The 23,591-nt window shown below is 46.4% G+C and overlaps 1 protein-coding gene across 6 annotated transcripts in view; it reads left to right on the top strand.

Moving 5' to 3' along the window:
* RAB11FIP5 (RAB11 family interacting protein 5) overlaps window positions 1-23,591 on the top strand; it is a 104,738-nt gene that overhangs the window by 63,861 nt on the left and 17,286 nt on the right. For 3 of the 6 annotated variants that reach the window (XM_030565453.1, XM_030565456.1, XM_030565454.1), the window contains exon 3: window positions 1,584-2,316. In XM_030565453.1, the coding sequence (XP_030421313.1) occupies window positions 1,584-2,316 (733 nt within the window). Of the gene's footprint in view, window positions 1-1,583; window positions 2,317-21,480; window positions 21,563-23,357; window positions 23,377-23,591 lie in introns of those variants that run through there. The other 3 variants (XM_030565457.1, XM_030565458.1, XM_030565455.1) reach the window with 3 other exon arrangements.

Genomic DNA, 23,591 nt, shown 5'->3' with positions numbered 1-23,591 from the left:
TTATTACAAGTATTTGCACTGTAAAAAACCAAAAGAAATAATATTTTTCAATTAACCTCATACCATTACTGAAGTGCAATCTCTTCATCGTGAAAGTTGAACTTACAAATGTAGAATTCCGAACAAAAAAAACTGCATTCAAAAATAAAACAGAAAAATTTTAGAGCCTGCAAGTCCACTCAGTTCTACTTCTTGTTCAGCCAGTTGCTCAGACAAACAAGTCTGTTTACATTTGTAGGAGATAATGCTGCCTGCTTCTGGTTTACAATGTCACCTGAAAAGGGTAGTGTGTATCTGTCTCTTCCCCACACTCAGTAATGTTTGCAAAGCATATTTGAAATCCTTGATGGGAAAGTGCTATTAAAATATTATTCCTAGGTAGCTAACATTCCCTTCTAGTTCCTGTTACACCCAGCTGGGATCTTGGGGATCAAGAAAGCTAGTGACAGGTGCATTGCTTATAAAGGAGGATGCACTCCCTGATCTTTGGTTCAGGGTGGCACTGTGCTGCCTCTGTCTGCTATGCTGTCTCCCCTCTCTCCTGTTCGTGCTGCTTTGATGAGAGGCTACCATTAACAACAATGTGTTAACCCTTGAGGGCTCAGCCGAATGCTAGTTCTTCATTTAGCAGTAAGGCATGCCCTGGGAAATATCCCACCCTCTGACTCCACCACCTCAACCAAGCTTCACAGTCGTCATAGCTGTGAACAGTATTAAATTGTTTTGTTTAAACTGTATACTGTATATATCTATATAATATATAGTTTATCTGGTGAAAAAAAATCCCTTGGAACCTAGTGCCCCGTATTTACATTAATTCTTATGGGAAATTGAATTCGCTTAACATAGTTTTGCTTAAAGTTGCATTTTTCAGGAACATAACTACAATGTTAAGCAAGGAGTTACTGTATCTGCATCCGCGGGGAAAAACCAAACCACATAGCATGGGAAGGTCTAATCTGATGTGCACCATTTAATGTCAGGCAATTCTGCAGATTGGACTCTACAACTAATTGCAAAGAGCTATTGTGTGTCTTCAGGCACTATATGACCTGGAAATGGGAATGAATGCAGGGAAAACTTAAGTCACATTTTCCCATCCGCCCTAATGTCCTCAACTAAATTGACTGTTCTTCACAAAGCAGTATGTTAGCGTAGTCATTGTAATGGATCTTAGAGGAGCAGTCCTTTCCCATGTAAAATTTTAAGCCATACTTCCGCACAAATCCACATACTGCTAAGATTTTTTCAGATAGTTTCTTGCCTCTATTATTAACTTTGAGATTTCTTTCAAAGGAAGGTTTTGTCCTCCTCCCCCCTTGCTCCTTCAGTGAGATCATATTGCTACTCTTGGTAAGACAACTGTAGCTTCTATAGCAATGTGCTCATGCCCTAGTCTCGGTATTTATTATAATTACATTATATGATCAGGAGAAGTCACAGCTGGGCTTGTGAGGGTGGGAGCTGGAGCAGTTTCACTGATACCTTCAGCATTGGCAGGTGGTAGAAGGCAGTGTTGCTGTGTGAAATATCTGGGCTCGAGGCAGGTGGTCTCATTTGGTGCTGCTTTTTTCCCCTTCTAGTTAAAGACTATCTGCCTTCGCCAAAATTAACCCACAAGAGAGCATTCAGTGATGAGATCTCCCAGGTTAATGTGGTAGCAGAGCCGAAAGCAATCCAAAGCCTGAAACCAAAGAATGACCTTGTCTCCAGATCCTCTCTCTGTGTCAATGGAAGCCATGTTTACAGTGATGAACCTGCACCAAAGAGCCCGATGTCTGGCCTACCGATCTCCTCGCCGTTGTCCCTGCCTCTACAGAATATCGCCAGAAAGTCCGAGGAGGGTTTCCATGCTGGCTTCCCTCCTCCTGACTCTGAAGACCTGCCATGGGGAGCCAGCAGCTTTGAGAAGGGGCAGCAGAAGGATGAGCCCAGATTCCTTCCCTCTCCTCCCAGCTTAGCAGTACAAGAGGAGAACAAGGTCTCAACCAAAGCTGTAACCCTCAGCAACCATCTAGGCAGAGCCAAGTTGGAAGAAGGCAGCCGCTTAGAGACCAAACCCATGCAGATCGCAGCACCGATGGTCTTCTCCATGGAGGTGATGAAAGACAAGCCCCTTGAGGAAACCAGAAAATCCAAGGTCAGCCTCTTCCACCACGGGGGCGCCAAAAGTGATGCAGGGAACAAGAGCTTGGGAGAGAAGCTGGGATCATCCCTCACCGTATCTCCACAAGTAACAGCTGCTGGAGATGAGAAGAGTAAGAGCAGCAGCTGGTTTGGATCCAAGGACACCAAAGAACCTTCTCAGAAACCCAGGTCAGTAAAACCAAGAATCTGGGCTATGCTGAACTGCTCCCTACAGTCACGCTTCAGAGGCTGCTGTAGATCTTTAACCAAGCTGCCCCAAGATACAGCCTAAAAAGCTGTGCCGTTATAATGTTACTCTACAGGGTAAATGGAATGGTGATCCTCAGTTAGATGCACTTTCCAAACCTATTTTCTAGCTATGCTGTGATGGGAAAAAATACTTCCAAGGGGCTCTAAATATTTGTCGATGTCTCCTGTAGGGGAAAGGCTGGTCTTGTGGCTAAAGCACAGGGCTGGGAGTCAGGAGCCCTGGGTTCTGTTTCTGCTTCTGCCACAGATCCACCATGTGAGCTCTGGCAAGGCAGTTCCCCCTTCTGGGCCTTTCGGGATGATACAGTTCTCTCCAGGATGGAGGTTTAACTCAGTAATGTTTGCAAAGCATATTTGAAATCCTTGATGGGAAAGTGCTATTAAAATATTATTCCTAGGTAGCTAACATTCCCTTCTAGTTCCTGTTACACCCAGCTGGGATCTTGGGGATCAAGAAAGCTAGTGACAGGTGCATTGCTTATAAAGGAGGATGCACTCCCTGATCTTTGGTTCAGGGTGGCACTGTGCTGCCTAGGAGGTTGATAGGTAGCTAACTCTGGATAATGTGAGTGAACCCTTTTGAAGTGGCAGATCCCAGCTCTGCTGTTTCCCTCTTTCCGCCTGCATATGCATCTCTAATTGCTCTAGCATAGCGTGATGTTTCATCCTCTACACAGGCGCAGGAGTCTGTGGCACATGGAACTATTTCAACGTTGTGCCCCTTATATGCTGGTTATATCATGGAGATGCAATTCCAACCCCTATCCTCCTCATTCTTCTTAGTGGTTGAGTTCTTGTGAGGGTGCTGAGAACCACTGAACCAAACGGTAAACCCCGTGTCTGATGGAAACCACTTAAAGCCAGGGGGTGCAGCAGCTCCCCAGTTCCATCACCTGTGCATTCTTGTCTGCTGTTTTCAGTCCAATCTTCCTGCCTTTGCAGGGAGTGAACCCACCCACCCAATATTCACTGACTTTAATAAAAAGGATGACTGCTCTAACTCTAACCGGTCGCTTATCCCTGGTCCATCAAGGAAAATAAATTCTGAAGTACATTTGGTTTGCTGTGCCTTTAGCTCTGCATGGATCCTGCTGTTCTTAAGGATTTGTTTAGGTTTGCAACATTGCCTGGAGTGGAAGCAGGAGGAAAAGTTTGTTTGTTCTTTGGAGACTCAGGTTTAAAAAAAAATAAGGAGTTTTGAGAATGCTGGTCTAGGGCTGCATAAGAGGAAAAATCCCTGGTTTGTTTGAGGTAAGGGCCTGGGGTGCTGAAACAATTGGTTCAAATACTAAAAGGATTTCTTACAATGGTATCAGAGCGCAACAGGTTTTGCTTCCTGCAGCCTGAACAGGGATGATAAAGAATGGCTACCTTGCATGCTCATTATGAAGGGGAAAAAATAACTCTTCCCTTGTACCCCTGTGGAAAATGCTACAGCTGCAGAAGGCCATGGATACATGGAACTAGATTAAAGGGGGGAAATTATAAAAGGAAAAAATAAAATCACTTTTCAAAGACATTCCTCACCTCACAGACTTCCACTTTAGATGATCAGAGCGTCGCTCCCATGGCAGTTTGGGGCAGAGGGAGGGATCAGTGCTTGCTACATCTGATAATCAAGTCAGATGTTACAAATTAGTCTTACTCCTTGCTAATCGATGGGCACTTTTAAAAAGAGTTTTACTCACTAAATGACTTCCTGAGATCCCAACTCATATTAAATGTCAATGGGACTTGGGCTGCTAGGTTACTTGTGAAATTTTTACCCAGTATGTTCAGATCTTATATTTCTTTCATCTTGGAGAGGGAAACTGAACTAGTCAGTTTTTAGTTAATTTCACTTTCTGCTTCTGAATCGCTAATTCTATGCTGACTATACAGTAGAACCTCAAAGTTACAAGCACCTTGGGAATAGAGGTGGTTCCTAACTCTGAAATGTTTGTAACTCTGAACAAAACATGGCGGTTCTTTCAAAAGTTTACAACTGAACAGAGACATAATACAGCTTTGAAACTTGACTGTGCAGGAAAAAAAATGCTGCTTTTAACCATCTTAGTTTAAATGAAACAGGCACAGAAACCGTTTCCTTATCTTGTCAAATCTTTTTGTTAAACTTCCCCTTTATTCTGCAGTAGTTTGTTAAACACGGCATTGTACTGTATTTGCGGGTTATTGTTTTTTCTCTGCCACTGCCTGATTGCATACTTCTGGTTCCAAATGAGGTGAGTGGTTGACCAGTCAGTTTGTCACTCTGGAGTTTGTAACTCTGTGGTTCTGTCTCTGTGCAGACTGATTTGCCAGCACCCTTGTGTTCTATGGGTAGGGCAGTATTAGCCACATTTTACAAGTGGGGCTACTGAAGCAGGCAGGTTTCGTGAAGTGTCCAGGGCCATGTGGTAAGTAAGTGAGAAGCTCTTCCCACTTCACTTCTGATGTAGTCTTCAGGAACTACAGCACTTCTCCATTCAGTAACCCAGAAGCAGCTGAGCAAGTCAGCAGCGGGTGTCTTCCTGAGAGCGAACCTCCATCCAAGCCTTCCTTAGAATGGTGATTTCCTTTCTGCCGCCTCTTCTTGAAGCAGAGTAACCCCAGCTAGTCAACTGAGTAAACAAGTAGAACTTAACATAGATATTTTAAAGAGCCTAAGGGTATGGCTACACTTGCACTTCAAAGTGCTGCCGTGGCAGCACTTTGAAGTTTTGAGTGTGGTCGCAGCGCCAGCGCTGGGAGAGAGCTCTCCCAGCACTGCACGTACTCCACATCCTCTACGGGTGTAGCGTGCAGCACTGGGAGCCGCGCTCCCAGCGCTGCGGCACTGTTTACACTGAGGCTTTACAGCGCTGTACTTGCAGCGCTCAAGGGGGGTGTTTTTTTCACACCCCCGAGCGCGAAAGTTGCAGCGCTGTAAAGAGCCAGTGTAGCCATGGCCTAAGAGCATCCTGGACTAACCTGATTACAGGCAACTTGACAATGTCACAAGTGAAGGCCTTGGCTTGTAGTTAATGTGTGGGTGGCTCCTAGGTTTGGTAATGGAACACCAGACCCTGTGAACTCACCAGCACCTAGTTTCTGCAGTAGTCATGGAAGTCTGTGCCAGGTGCAGATAAATTTAAACTTTCAGGTTTTATTGAGTTCAGTAAGAAAATTAAATCACTACTGGGTCCTTCTGTGTCAGGTTTAAATATTAACAATGTACAGTGTCCCTCCATTTTCAGCGTGCAGCTTATTTTTGGCTCAGGTGGACGTTGGCAGGGATGAGATTGGCGGTTTCAGTGTCTGGGTGGGGTACTGTTGGGAGCTGGGATGGCATAGGGGAAGGGCAGTTTGGAATTAGGGGAATAAGCATGGTGGCTGGAGGATTTATGATTAGTCATTTTTGCTGATGACAAAAAATAGGGGAAACCCTCCAAGTAATGCAGCCTTGCCCAGTTGTCCTGAAAGCTTACCTTGCCAGGCCTGAGATCTATTCACCCACTTTTTTCTTGGATCGTCATGGGTTAGAACAATGGTTTTCAACCTTTTTTTCATATGCAGACCCCTAAAAAAATATCAAATGGAGATGCAGACTCCTTTAGAAATGTTTGACATAGTCTGTGGACCAGCAGGGGTCTGCGGACCACAGGTTGAAAGCCACCGTGTTAGAATGATCAAATGAGTATATTTTAGTGATTAAGGGCCAACAGAATAGTGAAAGATGTCATTAAATAGGATTAATGGGGCAAATTGCAAATAGAGAAACTCAACCCATTAACCATAAAGCGAGGTTATGGTTAAAACACCCACCACTTTTTATCTTCAAAGGGCTTTAAAAACCCCTAACTACAAACAAACTCAATTAGCCTAAAGAGAGACCACCCTGAGCTATTGACTAATTGCTGGTGACAGCTTTGTCCACTTGAAGTCTGCTGCACACAGCTTCTGCTGGCTCTGTGACCCTCCTAACCTAATTTGGCCAGCCTGCTCAGCTGGACATGTTAAGTTGTTGGATTCAGCACTGCCATACACCTTTTGTAACCATTTACACCTGTGCAAATTGGGTGTAAAATGCTATCACTGGTGAGAGAGGGAAGTGCTGCCAGGTAACATTTTGTACCCACCTTGCGTCCATATGACACAGAAGTAAGTGACATCGTGCCATGCAGGGTAGTAGAGAATCGGGCCCCATTGTTTGGCCCGTGTTACTGCCAGTCTCATTGTGCAATCCCACTTCAGTGAAATGTGTCACTACCCCAGGGCAGATGATGTCTCCAGAGCAGATGATGGAAGCAGCCCTGAAATAAAGCCTTACAACATCCCTGGGAGGTGTGCAGTAAGTTGGGACCCCTCTCACTTCACAGGTGGAGGAGACAGCCAGATTTTCAAGAGTGGCCACTGGGTGGTGGGGGTTCCCCTATTTGCGGTGCCCTGTTAGAGACAGCTGGGGCCTGGTTTTCAGAAGTGCGGGTCACCTGGAGCGCCCATCCGCCTCAGGTGGAGCTGGGGGCGCTCAGCACCTCTGAAATTCAGGCCCAAGGTGTGTCACGTCAGGTACTGCAGATGGGTGGTTCCTCCTTCTGCTTGGGCCAAAGCGACTTGCCCAGAGGCCTGGCTGGAGTTAGTAGCAGAGGTTAGAGCTGCCTCCTGCCCACAGCCTAGGAAACTGCAGAGGGGTGAGGGATGACTCCGCTTCGTCACGGCTGACTTCCTGTTTCCTGCCAGGCCTGCCTTTCCCAGCCGGCCTGGGAAGGGCTCGGATGGACTAGGCCAGCCGGCACCAGCTTTCCCCAGCCGCCGCACGGGGTAGCTGCCGCCCTGGAGGTGGGTGCCCCCGGCGGCTTGGCTGACGCGGTGTGTGGGCCCTCGCCTAGGCCAGGCCTAGCATAGCCCCTGCTGGTGGAGGGAGATGGGAGAGGTCCAGGCCTGAGGAGACGATCAAGTGGCGGGGGGGGGCTCCCCCAATGCCCTGAGGAGGAGGAGAGCTCCAGCCCGCCGATATGAGAACAGAGCTGGGGGGCGTTGCCACAGAGTGACAGAAAGGCCTCGTTCCCTTCCCCTCCCTGCCTCGGCGACGGATTTCCCTGGGACACCGAGCGCCGAATGGCCGGTGGGTGGGTCTTCGCTGCTCCCAAGGCCCCTTTCAGAAACGGGCTCGGCACTGGGCTGCTCAGATTAGCTCTGTGCTCTAATGGCGCCAATGTTTTTAACGCCCTTATTAAAAATGTCCGTAGCGCCCCTCCCTCCCCTCCGATCCCTTAACACTCACGCCTCCCGGCGGAGAAGGGACTGCGAGCTCTTCGATTGTATGCAGTGCAGTTGCAGCTCTTAGATTGACTTTTGTTTCACCCCTTCCACGTAGACTGTTTCCTTCCCACTCCTTATGTTTAAAACACTAAAGACTCCCTCGGACGCAGGGCCTTTGGGGTGCTCACTCTGCTGCTCCCAAGGGGAGCAGGGGGGAGGGTCCCTCCAGGTGTGTGTTGGGAGAGCAGAAATCCTGTTGATCAGATGGGTGGCATACGCTCTGAAGTCTTTGCCAGTGAAAGTGATCCAGAGACCTACCTGTAACTTATCCCCACTCCGGTTACTGCCCTTTCCCTCATCCCCAGCCCTGCAACATGGCTCAGAGTCCAGGATACTGGCACCCTTGGGGTGCTGCTGGGCCGGGTGGCCTCAGAAGTCTTGGCTTGGCCCTGGGAAATTATATAGCTGCTGTCTCTGGTCTCTCCCTAGAGGATTCAAAGGCCTTCAAGTGCTAGTTTTCCTAGGATATTGCTGGGTGCTGCTGGCAAAGCTCTGGCTCTATTAATGCCCGCAGCAGCACAGGGAGCGATTTTTCCATTGTTATTTCAAGGAAAAACGCCTGATCTTTGTTTCTATTATGGTTGGAATTTGAGCCTCTGTGCCTCAGCTTTTCCATATGCATGTGGTTTTATTTCTCTTCTAATACTGATTTGCACTCCTTTTGCAAAAAAGGGGAGGGATAGCTCAGTGGTTTGATCATTGGCCTGCTAAATCCAGGCTTGTGAGTTCAGTCCTTGAGGGGGCCATTTAGAGATCTGGGGCAAAAATCAGTACTTGGTCCTGCTAATGAAGGCAGGGGGCTGGACTTGATGGCCTTTCGGGGTCCCTTCTGGTTCTGTGAGATAGGTATATCTCCATATATTATCATCTCTGGATTGAGTGTGCCTGTTGAACATAGTGCAGTGTTGCTGTACTTGCTCTGAAGAGCAGACTGGGAACTGTAGGAGAAATCTGACTGATTATATGTTGGATCAAGATGAGGCACTCGGGTTGTTCATATTTTTTTTAATCAAGAGAGAGGCCAAGATATACAAAAGACTGCCAGACAGTGGATTCCTTTCTCCCCGCATTTATTTATTTATTTTGACTCATTGATCTGTATGTGCCTTTTATGGGAGTAACTGGGTTAGTCAGTATTTTCAAACAGTGGTTCTCAACCAGGGGTATGTGTGCCCCTGGGGGTATGCAGAGGTCTTCCGGAGGTACATCAGCTCATCTAGATATTTGCCTAGTTTTACAACAGGTTACAGGAAAAGCACTAGCTAAGTCAGTACAAACTTAAATTGCATACAGACAGTGACTTGTTTATACTCCCCTATATACTTTACACTGAAATGTAAGTACAATGTTTATATTCCAATTGATCTATTTTATAATTATAGTAAAAATGAGAAAGTCAGCAATTTTTCAGTAAAGGTGTGGCTGTGACACTTGTATTTTTGTGTCTGATTTTGTAAGCAAGTAGTTTAAGTGAGGTGTAACTTGGGGGTACACAAGACAATTCCTGAGAGGGGTACAGGAATCTGGAAAGGTTGAGAGCCACTGTTTTAATAAACAGTGCAGACCTGTGCGTCCAGGCTGTGGCAAATGTATGCTTTTCTCCCCCCCCGCCATCCCCAGCCCCTGGCAGAACCCTTAACACCCTCAGATCATAGTCTGACAAATAGCTGATATGGTAGGAAGAACTGGGATGCGTTTCTTGGAATGTTTCCTACAGCTGGCTATGCCATGAGAATGTGAGTGGGGGAGGAAGAGGCTGGGGCTAGGGAAGGGAAATCTAAACTCTGATGCAAAAACTTGCCTGGTAATTGCTCAAGCAAGAGACTCAAGGGAGAAGGTTTGTTGCCGATTGAATTCTGACTGTGTACTCAGTGCTCTGCAGACCTAGAGAAACTCCTGGTCCCTGCTGCAAGGACCTTACAATCGACAGACACGGGCAGCTTGCCTGTAATAGAAGAACATCCATAGACTGTGAAGGAAGCCCTGTTTGATATCAGCAAAGGGCTTTGAGGGGTGTTTTATGGTGGGGGTAGTTTGGTCGGTGGATAGACAAGAATGGGGGAGTTTCGGGTGAAGGGGTGGTTTGGAAGAAGGCACAAAGAGGAGAATGGAGGGGCTAGTTTAATAGAGGCTCTGGAGGAGTGTAGGCGTCACGGTGGTGATAAAATGGTTGCTTTTAACAGGCTTGTTGGGAGCTCCTCTGGCTGTGGATGCTGTAGACTAACAGGCCTTGTCCTTTGCTCTGCCACTGGCTCCCTGTAAGACCTTAGGTAAGCCACTTGGCGACAGTGTGCCTCAGTTTCCTTATTGTTAAAATGAGGATGATGCCTGCATCTTAGATGAAGGAAGGTGTATATAAACTGCTAAGTGCTATTATTATTCCTGAGTCGGACAACTTGAGGTGTTGGAATTGGAGTACTGGAGAGAGAGAGAGAGAGAGAGAGAGCACGGAGACTTAGGCTTGACAAACTCTCTCTCTCCTGCTAGAGTTCTTCTTCTAAAGTCTAAGGAGGGAAGCTAAAGGAAGCAGATTGACTGGCTGCTAGGAAAAGGAAGTAGTTACTGAGTGCCTGTTAGGTGCCTGGAACTGTTTACTACTGTCCTGCAGGAGGGCCCAAGGGCCCCAGTCAGATTGGGCACCCTTTGTGGGTGGGTACAGTGCCCAGCCCAGTCAGAGAGGCTCTTGCCTCAGAGTCCACAATCTGGATGCAAGTGACTCAGTGAGTGATTTGTTTCAGAGTAGCAGCCGTGTTAGTCTGTATCCGTAAAAAGAACAGGAGGACTTGTGGCACCTTAGAGACTAACACATTTATTTGAGCATAAGCTTCTTCTTAGAGTGCTTGCTCATATCCATTCCAATTAGGTGTGCGCGCCGCGTGCACGTTCGTCGGAGACTTTTTACTCTAGCAACACTCGGTAGGCCGGCAGGTTGCCCCCTGGAGTGGCGCTGGTATGGCGCCTGATATATACCCCTGCTGGCCCGCCCGCTCCTCAGTTCCTTCTTACTGCCCGTGTCGGTCGTTGGAACTGTGGAGCACGGCTAGCCGTTCTCCACCTCCCTAGCGCAATCTCCTCCCAGCGTATTGCATCCTGGGTGACATCCTGCATTCGGGCATGTTACGACTTGGCCCATGTTCCGACGGGTCCTCTTACCGCCCATTCTACCTGGGCTCAAGCTTCATCTGCCGCGTTTTTGGCCCATGTCCCCATACAGGAAATCTGCTGCGCAGCCACCTGGTCTTCCGTACACACCTTTGCATCACACTATGCACTGGTCCAGCAGGCTAGAGACGATGCCGCCTTCGGCGCAGCAGTTTTACATTCCACAACACAACTCCCCCCTTCTTGTCTATCCACCGACCAAACTACCCCCACCATAAACCCCACTGACCCCACTGCCTAGGTAAGGCTTGGGAATCACCTAAATGAAATCGATATGAGCAAGCACTCGAAGAAGAAAAGACGGTTACTCACCTTTGTAACTGTTTGTTCTTCGAGATGTGTTGCTCATACCCATTCCACACCCGCCCTCCTTCCCCACTGTCAGAGAAGTCGGCAAGAAGGAACTGAGGAGCGGGCGGTGCCATACCGGTGCCACTCCAGAGGGCGACCTGCCAGCCCACCGAGTGTTGCTAGGGTAAAAAGTCTCCGACGAACGTGCACGCGGCGCACGCACATGTAATTGGAATGGATATGAGCAACACATCTCGAAAAACAACAGTTACAAAGGTGAGTAACCGTCTTTTTCGTGGGCTACAGCCCACTTCATTAGATGCATAGAATGGAGCATATAAAAAGAGTGTGTGTGTGTGTGTGTGTGTGTGTGTGTGTATATATATATGTGTATATATATGTGTGTATATATATATATATATATATACACATACAGAGAAGATGCCATACCCGCTCTAAGAGGCTAATTAATTAAGATGACCTGTTATCAGCAGGAAAAAAAGCTTTTGTAGTGATAATCAAGATGGTCAATTACAGACAGTTGACAAGAGGTGTAAGGATCGTTATCACAAGGAAATAGATTCAAGTTGTGTAATGACTCAGCCATTCCCAGTCTCTCTTCAAGCCAGAGTTAACGGTATCTAATTTGCAAATCAATTCAAGCTCAGCAGTTTCTCGTTGGAGTCTGTTTTTGAAGTCTTTCTGTTGCAAAATTGCCACCTTCAGGTCTGTTACTGAGTGGCCAGAGAGGTTGAAGTGTTCTCCTACTGTTTTTTGAGTGTTATGCTTCCTGATATCAGTTTTGTGTCAATTTATTCTTTTGCATAGAGACTGTCCGGTTTGGCCAATATATATGGCAGAGGGGCAGTGAGTGTGTGTGGCAAACGAGGACAAGGAATGCCAACAGGAAGGTGTGTTAGGTAAGCAAGCCATGTGTGTCGTTTGCAGGGTTTTGTAATGGAGCCAGATGAGGAACTAGTGTTGCTAGACCTTGCTGATGCCATCTCAGTTTGACACTTAAATAATTTCTAGTGTTGTCGTGCTTCAGGATCTAAAATCACGAGCTGCCAAAATATTAGGGTCTTACAGAACCTATTAGGAAAGGGGTCTGGTGAAAGGGGCTGTGCTGTCATGTGTCTCTCTTTCCTCTTGGGTTTATAGGGGAAATCTGGAAAAGCCTCCACTATGTCCAGCCAGGTACATCCCCATGGTCCAATCCCTTTCAAGATATATTGATTTCCAGTGGCAGGGTCAGGGATTTTGCATGCTGAAGAGCCCAGTATCAAGGGTGTACATAAAAACGGCCATATTGGGTCAGACCAAAGGTCCATCAAGCCTAGTGTCCTGTCCTTTGACTCTGCTACCTCACTGTTTACCCCTTTTTCCAGATCGTTTATGAATATGTTAAATAGGACTGGGCCCAGTACAGAGCCCTGGGGGACAGCACTATTTCCCTCTCTCCATTCTGAAAACAGACCATTTATTTCTACCCTTTGTTTCCTATCTTTTAACTAGTTACCAATCTATGAGAGAACCTTCCCATTTATCCCATGACTGCTTATTTTGCTTAAGAGCCTTTGGTGAGAGACCTTGTCAAAGGCTTTCTGAAGATCTAAAGACACTGTCCATTGGATCTCCTTTGTCTGCATGATTGTTGACCCCCTCAAAGCATTCTAGTAGATTGGTGAGGCATGATTTCCCTTTACAAAAACCATGTTGACTATTTCCCAACAAATTATGTTCATCTATGTGTCTGACGATTTTCTTCTTTACGATAGTTTCAACCAATTTGCCCGATACCGAAGTGAGGCTGACTGGCCTGTAGTTGTCAGGGTCACCTATGGAGCTCTTTTTTTAAAAATTGGCATCACATTAGTTATCCTCCAGTCATTTGGTACAGAAGCTGATTTAAATGATAGGTTACAGTTGACAGTTAGTGGTCCTGCAATTTCACATTTGAGTTCCTTCAGAACTCTTGGGTGAGTACCACCTGTTCCTGGTTACTTATTACTGTTTAGTTTATCAATTTGTTCCAAAACCTCCTCTAATGACACCTTAATTTGGGACAATTCCTCAGATCTGTCACCCAAAAAGAATGGCTGAGATTTGGGAATCTCCCTCACATCCTCAACAGTAGAGACTGATGCAAAGAATTCATAATGTCTATGACTAAATATTTGATGGGAAATATTTTCTTTACCCTTTATTCTCCCGCATGCCCCCAGGAGCAATACTTTATAGCTGACTACACCTGTGAATGGTTTGTCTCAGGTAAACACCTTGACTTCCCAGGGGCATAATGAAGAGAACACAACCTACAAGCGGATGTCTAGGAAGCTGGCATAACCTCCTTCTATTCCAGTACCAAGCTGGTTTGAATTGATGTGACTGGGCTGCCAGTGTCTAGTTAGAAAGACAAATACAATATTTTAAAGGGCGCTGAAGTCAAGCATGCTCAGCCTTACCCAGCTGATTTTTTTTTCTAAGTTCTCACTGTGCAGCTCTTAACTGGAGAGCTAAAAATATTTGGGGGGTAATGGAGGAAAAAGCTTCAGCTGAATTGGTGCCCATGTGCTGATGAGAATGTGTTGTTCAGGGATTAGATCTGGGGACTGGGAGCCAAGTCCCCTGGATTCTTTTCCTTGCTTTGCCACAGATTTGTTGCAGGACTGGGCACGTGGCTCTCTGTGCCGCCTTATCCCAATTTTGCAGTTGGGGTAAATCTGGGGGTGGATGCGAGATCCATTAACTTTGGTAATAGCTTTGAGATCCTTGGACTGTAAAGTGCTATATTGGTTATTGCTCTTCTTAGTTTTGTGAGAACAGCTCTCTGGTGCTGCATGGCTTTGTTGAGGCACTCTCTTTTACGGTCAAGCACTGTCACAGTTACTGGGAAAGGATTTTAGCTCAGTACAGTTCTGAAGCTTTTAAAGGGCTTTTAGTCTGGGTGTTTCATTTACTTCTCTGGGAGGGCGGGCACCAAAATTTAACATCCAGAAAATGGGAAGATTTTTTTCCCGCCACATGCCAGAATTGTTGGTTTTTTATGTTTGTTCTTTTGTTCTTTAAGTTCAAACAGGAGTAAAAAATAATTGATTGAATCCCCACCGCACCACAGAGACTGTAGGAGGAGTTTCAGGTTCTTGGGTTCTCTGGCAAATACCTAGCCTTCCATCACCTTACACTCCTGCGGATGGGAAATGCCTGTTTGCATTCTGATGTTCACAGGAGTGGTCGTCATACAATTTCTTTTTTTCCCACTGTCAAAAACAGGTATTGAGCAGAATTTCTAGAATGGGAGTTCAGCGCCTCCCTTCCCGTATTTAAAGAGGTTTGGCTGAGAGTGGCAGTTGTAAAAGGAGCTGGCAGTCAGGACTCCTGGGTTCTAGTGCTGACTGGATGCGTTTTATTGGTCAGTTAATCTCTGTCTGTCCCCTGTAAAAGGGGGACAAAAGTACAATGTGTTCCAATCCTGCCAAGTTGCAGTGTGTTGTAGGTGCAAGGTGTTAATGTGTTCTTGACGTCAGGGCTTCAAAAAACCTGTTTCCCACAGGGGAGGGAGAATTTTCCTCTGGCAAGTGAAGGGACCTGCATAATGCAGCACTTTTTAAAAGGAGTTTTAACCCTTTCGGTTATGAAGAATTTTTTTCCGCATGTGAGTGGGGTATTGGTTGATAGCAGGATCACTATGAGCCGCCAATGTGATACGGCTGTTAAAAAAGCAAATGCGATTTTAGGATGCATCAGGGGAGGTATTTCCAGCAAGGATAAGGAGGTGTTAGTACCGTTAAATAAGGCGCTAGTGAGACCCCATCTGGAATATTGTATGCAGTTCTGGTGTCCCATGTTCAAGAAGGATGAATTCAAACTGGAACAGGTCCAGAGACGGGCTACTAGGATGATCCGAGGAATGGAAAACCTGCCTTATGAAAGGAGACTCAAAGAGCTTGGCTTGTTTAGCCTGGCCAAAAGAAGGCTGCGGGGGGATATGCTTGCTCTATATAAATATATCAAGGGGGTTAACGTTAGGGAGGGAAAGGAATTATTTAAGTTTAGTACTAATGTAGGCACGAGGACGAATGGGTACAAAGTGGATATTAGGAAGTTTAGACTTGAAATTAGACGAAGGTTTCTAACCATTAGGGAAGTGAAGTTCTGGAACAGCCTTCCGAGGGAAGTAGTGGGAGCAAAAGACTTATCTGGCTTTAAGACTAAGCTTGATAAGTATATGGAGGGGATGTTATGATAGGATAGTTTAATTTGGGCAATTGATCTTGGATTATCACCAGATAAGTCTGCTCAATGGTCTGCGGGGAGATGTTGGATGGGATGGGAACTGAGTTACTGCAGAGGATTCCTTCTTGGGTGCTGGCTGGTGAGTCTTGCCCACATGCTCAGGGTTTAGCTGATTGCCATATTTGGGGTCGGGAAGGAATTTTCCTCCAGGGCAGATTGGCAGGGGCCCCGGAGGTTTTTCGCCTTCCCCTGCAGCGTGGGGCATGGGTCGCTTGCTGGTGGATTCTCTGCAGCTTGAGGTCTTCAAACCAATTTTGAGGATTTCAATAACTCAGTCCTGGGTTAGGGGTTGTTATAAAAGTGGATGGGTAGGGTTCTGTGGCCTGCCTTGTGCAGGAGGTCAGACTAGAGGATCATATTGGTCCCTTCTGACCTATGAGTCTGAGTCTAAATGTGCACTGATGCAGTGTCCCCTGAACCTGCAGCCCTGTCTGCTGCTCAGATCTTTGCCAACTGCTTCAGAGTGAAATTAACACCACTCTGGTCACTTTCACTGCTGCTGTATAGAACATACATAAGAACAGCCATATTGGGTCATACCAAAGGTCCATCAAGCCCAGTATCCTGTCCTCTGACAGTGGCCGATGGCAGGTGCTCCAAAGGGAATGAACAGACAGATTATCATCAAGTGATCCATCCCCTGTCTCCCAATCCCAGCTTTGGCAAACAGAGGCTGGGGACACCATTCCTGCCCATCCTGGCTAATAGGTCCATCAATGGCTATCTTCCATGAATCTATCCAGCTCCCTAATGAATCCCATTATAGTCTTGGCCTTCACAACACCCTCTGGCAAGGAGTTCCAGGAGTGCGTTATGTGAAAAAATACTTTCTTGTGTTTGTTTTAAACCTACTACATATTAATTTCATTGGGTGACCCCTAGTTCCTATGTTATGAGGAGGAGTAAATAACCCTTCCTTATTTACTTTCTCTATACCACTCATGATATTACAGACCTCTATCATGTTGCCCCTTAGTTGCCTCTTTTCCTAGCTGATAAGTCCCAGTCTTATTAATCTCTCCTCATACGGAAGCCATTCTATACCCCTAATCATTTTTGTTGCCCTTTTCTCAACCTTTTCCAATTCGAATATATCTTTTTTGAGATGGGGTGACCACATCTGCATGCAGTATTCAAGGTGTGGGTGTACCATGGATTTTTTCTTCTTTACGACAGTTTCAACATATTTGCCAGATACTGAAATGAGGCTTACTGGCCTGTAGTTGCCAGGGTCACCTCTGGAGCCCTTTTTAAAAATTGGCATCACATTAGTTATCGTCCAGTCGTTTGGTACAGAATGGGATTTAAATGATAGGTTATAGATGACAGTTAGTAGTCCTGCAATTTCACATTTGAGTTCCTGCAGAACTCTTGGGTGAGTACCACCTGTTCCTGGTTACTTATTACTGTTTAGTTTATCAATTTGTTCCAAACCCATCTCTAATGACACCTTAATTTGGGACAATTCCTCAGATCTGTCACCCAAAAAGAATGGCTGAGGTTTGGGAATCTCCCTCACATCCTCAACAGTAGAGACTGATGCCAAGAATTCATTGTTTTTCCGCAATGGCGTTATCATTTTTGAGTACTCCTGTAGCATCTCAATCGTCCAGCGGGCTCACTGGTTGTTTAGCAGGCTTCCTGCTTCTGATGTATTTAAAAAAAAATTTGCTATTACTTTTGGAGTCTTTGGCTAGCTGTTCTTCAAATTCTTTTTTGGTCTTTCTGATTATATTTTTACACATCATTTGCCAGAGTTTATGCTCTTTTGTATTTTCCTCATTAGGATTTATCTTCCACTTTTTAAAGGATGCCTTTTTGCCTCTCATTGCTTCTTTTACTTTGTTGTTTAGCCACAGTGGCTCTTTTTTGGTTCTCTTACTATGTTTTTTAATAGGTGTATACATTTAAATTGAGCCTCTATTATGGTGTCGTTAAAAAGTTTCTACGCAGCCTGCAGGGATTTTACTTTTGGTACTGTACCTTTTACTTTCTTTTTCACTAACCTCCTCATTTTGTGTAGTTCCCCTTTCTGAAATTAAATGCTACAGTGTTGGGCCTCTGGAGTTTTCCCTGCCACAGGGAAGTTCATAATATAATTAAATTTGTCAGTACAGACGCTCCCTGGATTACACAGACCTGACTTACACAAATTTGCACTTATGGAAAAAGTTCTGTAAGCTAGAAAGTTGTTGTGGTTTTTTTTTGCGTAATAGTCGGGGATATGTTCCTGACTTATGCAAAATTCAAGTTACGCAAGGTGTTCCAGAACGGAACGCTTGCATAAGTCGGGGAGCGTCCGTATTACCAAGCAGACCAGCTATATTCACCTCTTGGACCTGATCCTGTGCTCCACCTAGGACTAAATCAAGAATTGACTCTCCTCTAGTTGAAATCCCCCATTATTATTATTGTGGTTTTTTATTTTAATAGCCTCTCTAATCTCCCTGAGCATTTCAGTCACTAACACGATCCTGGTCAGGTGGTCTGTTATATAGCCCTACTGCTATATTCTTGTTTTTCAAGCATGAAATTACTATCCATAGAGATTCTATAGTACAATTTAGTTCATTTAAGATTTTTACTTCATTTGATTCTACGCTGGTAGGCAAAAGCCATGCTCTCAAGAATCTTGTCAGTTTCTTCATGCAGCTGGTGGAGCTGGGTGTAGCAGTCGAGGCAGGCATGGGAACTGATCACAGGGGTAGACCTTCCGAATAATGGAGACAGGAGATGGGGGTAGAGTAGTGTAGCCCTAGAAGGGGTCACTTCTCCTTTTCAGCATCCAGAACTTAATATGAAAGCGCCTCCAAGCAGTGTCCATGGATAGCACTGTAGCAGAAAATTCAGCTCCCACTGAATACTTCAGAACTCTTTACAAACATTTTATCTACTAGTCCCCAGCAGCCCTGTGGGATAGGCAAGTATCATCACAATGTTACACATGGGAAATATGGGGCACAGAGTGGCTAAGTGACACCGACAAGATCCCAGGGGTTGCTGGTGTCAGAGCTTGGGTTAGAACTTGGGCGTTCTTGGCTCCCAGCTCTTTGATCAGACCTCTGCCTGCACAGCGCTCCGTTATGCATGGGCCATACTCAAACTCCCAGCCAGGGCTACTCTTCTGACAGGAGAGGGAAGTAGGGGGCCAGCTGCCAGCGAGGGAGAGAAATGGAATGTATGTGGGAGAGGTGAGGAGACTGACAAAAGTGAAAGCAAGATGAAGTCAGTTAAACTCCTCCAGATGTAAAAGCGGTGGAGACAATCAGTGGAAATGCTGTGCATCGGAGGCATGGTGCCAGAGAAATCAGAAACCGGGAATGTTGGGTGTCGGGCTCTGCAAAGCAGGCAGGGTGGGAGTGTAGCTCTGATCCTAATACATCAAACATCACTGATGTTTTCAGGACCGCTCCTTGACCTCAGAATTACACTGAAGAAGGGTGATTTTTTTTTTTTGGTTTTTATTTTCAATTAAAGGCAGTGCAGAGCACACACGCCCCCTAGTGTAAAGTTCCTTTATTTCAGAGGAGTAAAACAAGCAGGAATTCTGCTTTCTGGAGGATTTCTAAAGACTGTGACCAGCCTCTTGGGCCACAGCTAAAAATGCTGTTCTAAAGTGGATCCCTTCATAGCTATATAGCTGAGAGCTGGAAGGATGCCCTGGATGCTGGGGACAGTTCACACTCTTTATTTTCAGGGTGGGAAGGATTTTGGCTCTAGGTCAGGAGGCTGAGCAGTGGCTGGCAGATCCTTTTCAGAAGGGCGTACATGGATATGCTTCCAGTAACTCCTGTTCTTCCAGCAGAAATCTAGTTCTCGCAGTCCACAGGGAAAAATGTACAGGCCTTTGTAGCTAAGGACAGAGGGTTGCACACTTTGCTGCTCATGTTGACCGAGCTCTGTGCTTTTTGTTCAAACTTTTAAGTGCCAGTGGAGGTCGGGGTAGAGGTGGGGCTGGCCAGAATGTGAGGGGCCTGGCTGGAGATTGGGGCCAAGAGCCCAGGAAGGCAGGATAGCTGATTGGGGAGCAGGAAAGGGTCTGTTTGGAGCCACCTGGCTGGAATGGGGAAAAGGGCCTTGTGTGGGTATACAGCTCAGCCTACATTCTAGTAAGCTGCTGCCTGTGATGTGTAGATAGCAGCAAGAGGGTGCCAGAGAGTTTCCTCTGCTGGCATCACAAAATGGGCAGTTTATGGGTTAATTTCAGGCTCTTTTAGTTTCTACTGAAATCAGCAAGGCTCTGCCTGGCGCTCTCTTGAACGTTCTTCGACGTTCTGCCATCGCTCGGGGATGGTTTTCTGAAGTTGTCGTGTTGCAGATGTACAAATGGAGAAATGCCATCAAGGTCAGTGTAGGGCCTCGCTTTGCTTGGCCAAAAATACCAAAACCAATTCAGAGCTAGCACTGCAGGCGCAATGCTGCGTGCCCTGGGCCAGGGATTGCTGGTGTATTTAGCCATGGAGCATTGTAGAGCTGGAAGGTCAAGAGAAAAATCCAGATGTGCTTTACAACTCCCTGAGCGAAGGTGGACTGGAGGCAGGAATTGCAGCACTAGAGGCGATTAAACAAATATGACAGTGGCTCTGTGGGATGAGGGGATGGGCTTGTAGTTAAAGCCATGGCCCCAGAACTCTGGAGAGCTGGGTTCTCTTCCTGGCCTTTCCACAGACTTTCTGTGGGATATCCCTGGGTCTCCACCACTTGGTTCCTTGTGGGGTCACGTACTCTGTGCCACAGGGAGGTAAAATGGTCCCAAATCCAAATTCTCTGCTCACACCCTGGTGGTGGTTTTATATTTGCTGTGCACAGATGTGAATGGCAACACAAGGTGCCAGGCAGTGGGGAATTTGGGTCATCCGTCCGAGTTTCCTGTCTGTAAAGCAGGGGTGATGATAGGCGTTTGCATGTTTCAGTACCGAGTGCCACTGAAAGGCTTCTGAATACTTCAATAAAATGGCTCTATCATGTATAGCCATTGTCTTCCATGGAATTACACAGAGATGACCATTATACGCTTCCTGTAGCAGCACTCTGTCTTCTGCTTAAGGATGATTAATGCTCGGTCTGTGAAAGATGGTTGCAGTGGACCCTGGAAGAATGTGCCCGAAGTTTGGTTTGTGTCAAGTTTATGTTGGGCCACATTCATCAATCTTAGTGAAGGTTCACGGGCTGGGACTGTCTTATGGTTTGGGGCACAAACTACATGTGTGAAATTCAGAAGCTTTATCTGTCCCAGTGAGTCCTTCGTTTCATTGTAAAAAAAATCTGGTCTTGATTTTCAACACTGCACCTGGATAGCTTTCTTCTCTGTCACATTAAAAAATAAGTAATTTGCGGGGAGGTTGCTTATAGCGGAAGGCTCATCTAAGTTTCACCAGAACTGCATTTCTTTGACTGCTCTAGTTGTCTAGTGTGGATCTTAGCTGGAGCTGCTGTTAAGAGGAGGAATAAACGGATCCTTTCCTCCATCAACAGAATGAATGGGACCGTGTAAAAACGAATTCTTGTTACACTCCTGTTCCAGGGACACAGACAACTTGAAATCCAGTCCACTATGCAAAAGTAACATAATTTCAGGCACTGCATTTTCCCCCCAAACTCCGCCCTTTGCCTCAAAATGACATTTTTTTCCTTTAAAAAAAAAGGTGTGTGGCGGGGTTCTCTTCTGGTCATTGTAGAACAAATCTACAAACAGCAGGTGAAACTGATTAGCCAGAAGCTAAAATGGTGTGTGTGTGTGTGTGTGTGTGTGTGTTTTTTCAGTCTAAGTGGCATAAGATATGTAACAATAATATCCCCCAAAAATCCAGAGATTGATTGAGTTGGAACTGGTCCTGCTTTGAGCAGGGGGGTTGGACTAGATGACTTTCCAACCCTGATATTCTATGATTCTTTAAGTTGTCTTTGCTGTGTTCCCCCCAAAGCAGCTCTGCTGAGGCTTTTGAGGCCAGCCTTTTGGCCTTTGCTACAGCTTTCCCCCATTCCATCTAAACTCTTATGTACAGCTCTGGTTTTGAAAACCTGCATCCATGCTGTGTTTGTTTCCTACTCTAGAAATCTACCAGCGTACCTTGCACAGCCTGGCTTTGGGCAACAACCTGGCAGTACCAGAGCCGCCTAGAGGCATGTGATGACTGAAGTTTACTAAGGAAGCGAGCTCGGTTTACAGCCTTCATGGAGAAGTTTATAAATCACAAAAAAGGGAGCAGGGGAAGAGAATTTCGATGGGAAATTTATTTTAAAATACCTTGATGGCACGAGAAGTCAGGTGGTTCCTATAAGCTCCAGTGAGGTTACGCAGCCTCGTGTTCTTATGTAAACTGTCTCTGTGAGAGAAGGCTGAAGGGGGATGGAAGAGAAGATGCTTTTTACATTTCCTCCTAGCTGAACTTTACCTACACACAGAGAGACGCTGGCTTAGTGGCTGCTGTGACTAGTGAGGGCCTAACCACCCCTCTGCCTGCTGTCAGAGGACGGGGTGGATCTATGCAGGGGCCAGAGGGCAATAATCCCACTGATTGGCTGTAGGACATATGATCTGAAGTCTGGGGCAGGGAAGATGCTACCAGAGTGTTACCTCCCTGTTTTAAAAGTTCAGAGTCTGGAGCTGCTGGAAGGGTGCTGCCCCCAGGTGCTGCTGGAAATGGGGGGCTGTTGGGATAAATGTGCCCCCAAAGCACTAGCCTTTAGGGGGTATGGGGCTAGGGATTCAGCTATCCCTTGTGGTTCTCACTGCTGAGTCTTGGAGGAAAATGTTTGAGGGGAAGGATTGCCTTGTGGTTGAAATACTGGCTGGGAGTGGGAATTTCTGGCTGCACTAGGGACTTCCGTGTGACCTCATGCAAGTTTAAGTTCTGTGTCTTAGCCCAGGGGTAATCCTGCTGCCAGGGCCTCATGCGGCTCCACTCCAGAGGTTTGTGAAATGAGTTGACTTGAACTGGCAACGCTCCAGTCTCTGACCTATTGTAAAGATGGGGAAGGATCTGCATCTCCATTGGTACAGCCAGGGAAACTGGGCCGCGGGTGGGTGTGGGTGTGGGTGTGTGTGTGTGTGAGAGAGAGAATGGCCTGTTTCTTGGTGGTGCTGAGATCCCTGCAGCTTACTGTTGAGTGGGACAAGGGATAGCTCAGCACCTCGGAGGCGTGGAATGGGAGTGGCTTGCCCAAAGATCACACAGGGAACCAGCAGCAGAGGTAGGAACAGAACCCAGGTCTCCTGACTCCCAGCCCAGTGCCCTGGCCACATGCTGCCCCCTGCTGTTCATCATCTGTTTTCTCCTTAGCTATAACTGCAGTTCCTGTGCTGACTTCAGTATTCAGGGGGTTCTGTGGGAGGAGGGGAAAGGGAGGATTTTGAGAGCCTGTCTCTGCTGACCTGATGTGAAACCAAGCAAATGACCAGACTCTGGAGTAAGTCACTACAGGCTTGGGCTCGCAAACCTGACTCACATGAGTCAGTCTTACTTATTCCAGGAGTCCTCCTGAATTCAGTGGGATGACTCAGGTGAGAAAGGGACTTGGAAAATTGGCATCCAATACAAGTTATCAATCAGTGAACAGGGAGTTTGGGACACAGGCGTTGGATTGGGCCTCCTCTTCAGTTCTGCGTTCCTCTAAGGTCATTAGTTACCCCCCACACCCTGTGGTTCAGAGCTTTAGGAATTTTGTATGTTGTAAAGAAACGGGGCGGGGGGTGGTTACGAGAGCTGCCTTGAAACAAGGGTTTCCCTTTCCTTCATACCAGCGCATGCACTATCCTTGCATCTCTGTCTTAATCATTGCTCTGCTTAACAGGAAGGAATGTGTGATCCCTGCAGCACTGCACAGCTTTGACCATAAGTGTTTGTGGGGTGGGTGGGTGGGGTGGGGTGAATATACTTAAGCGCTGTCATAGTATTAACCAGGAGGACTATTTTGTCTTCCCTCCACAGCCTGGAAGTGTCTCCTAAGGTAGAAACCAGCTCAGATGCACCTTCTCACTTTTCCCCTTGGTCCCCTGTCCAGTATCCTCCTGCTGGTATAGTCCATCCTGCTCGCATGCTAAGCACTAACCTTTTAACTGCTACTGAAGAAAGCCAGTTTGGACGCCTGTCCCCTGCCAACCCGTTCCTCCACTCCCTGCACAGCAATCCTTTCTTTGAGGACCTCCTTGCTGACCAGGTACT

This window comes from Gopherus evgoodei, chromosome 5 (genome assembly GCF_007399415.2).
Source record: "Gopherus evgoodei ecotype Sinaloan lineage chromosome 5, rGopEvg1_v1.p, whole genome shotgun sequence".
NCBI classification, from domain to species: Eukaryota; Metazoa; Chordata; order Testudines; family Testudinidae; genus Gopherus; species Gopherus evgoodei.
Note: the sequence above shows the minus strand (reverse complement) of the source record. Positions and strands in the feature narration are given on the sequence as shown.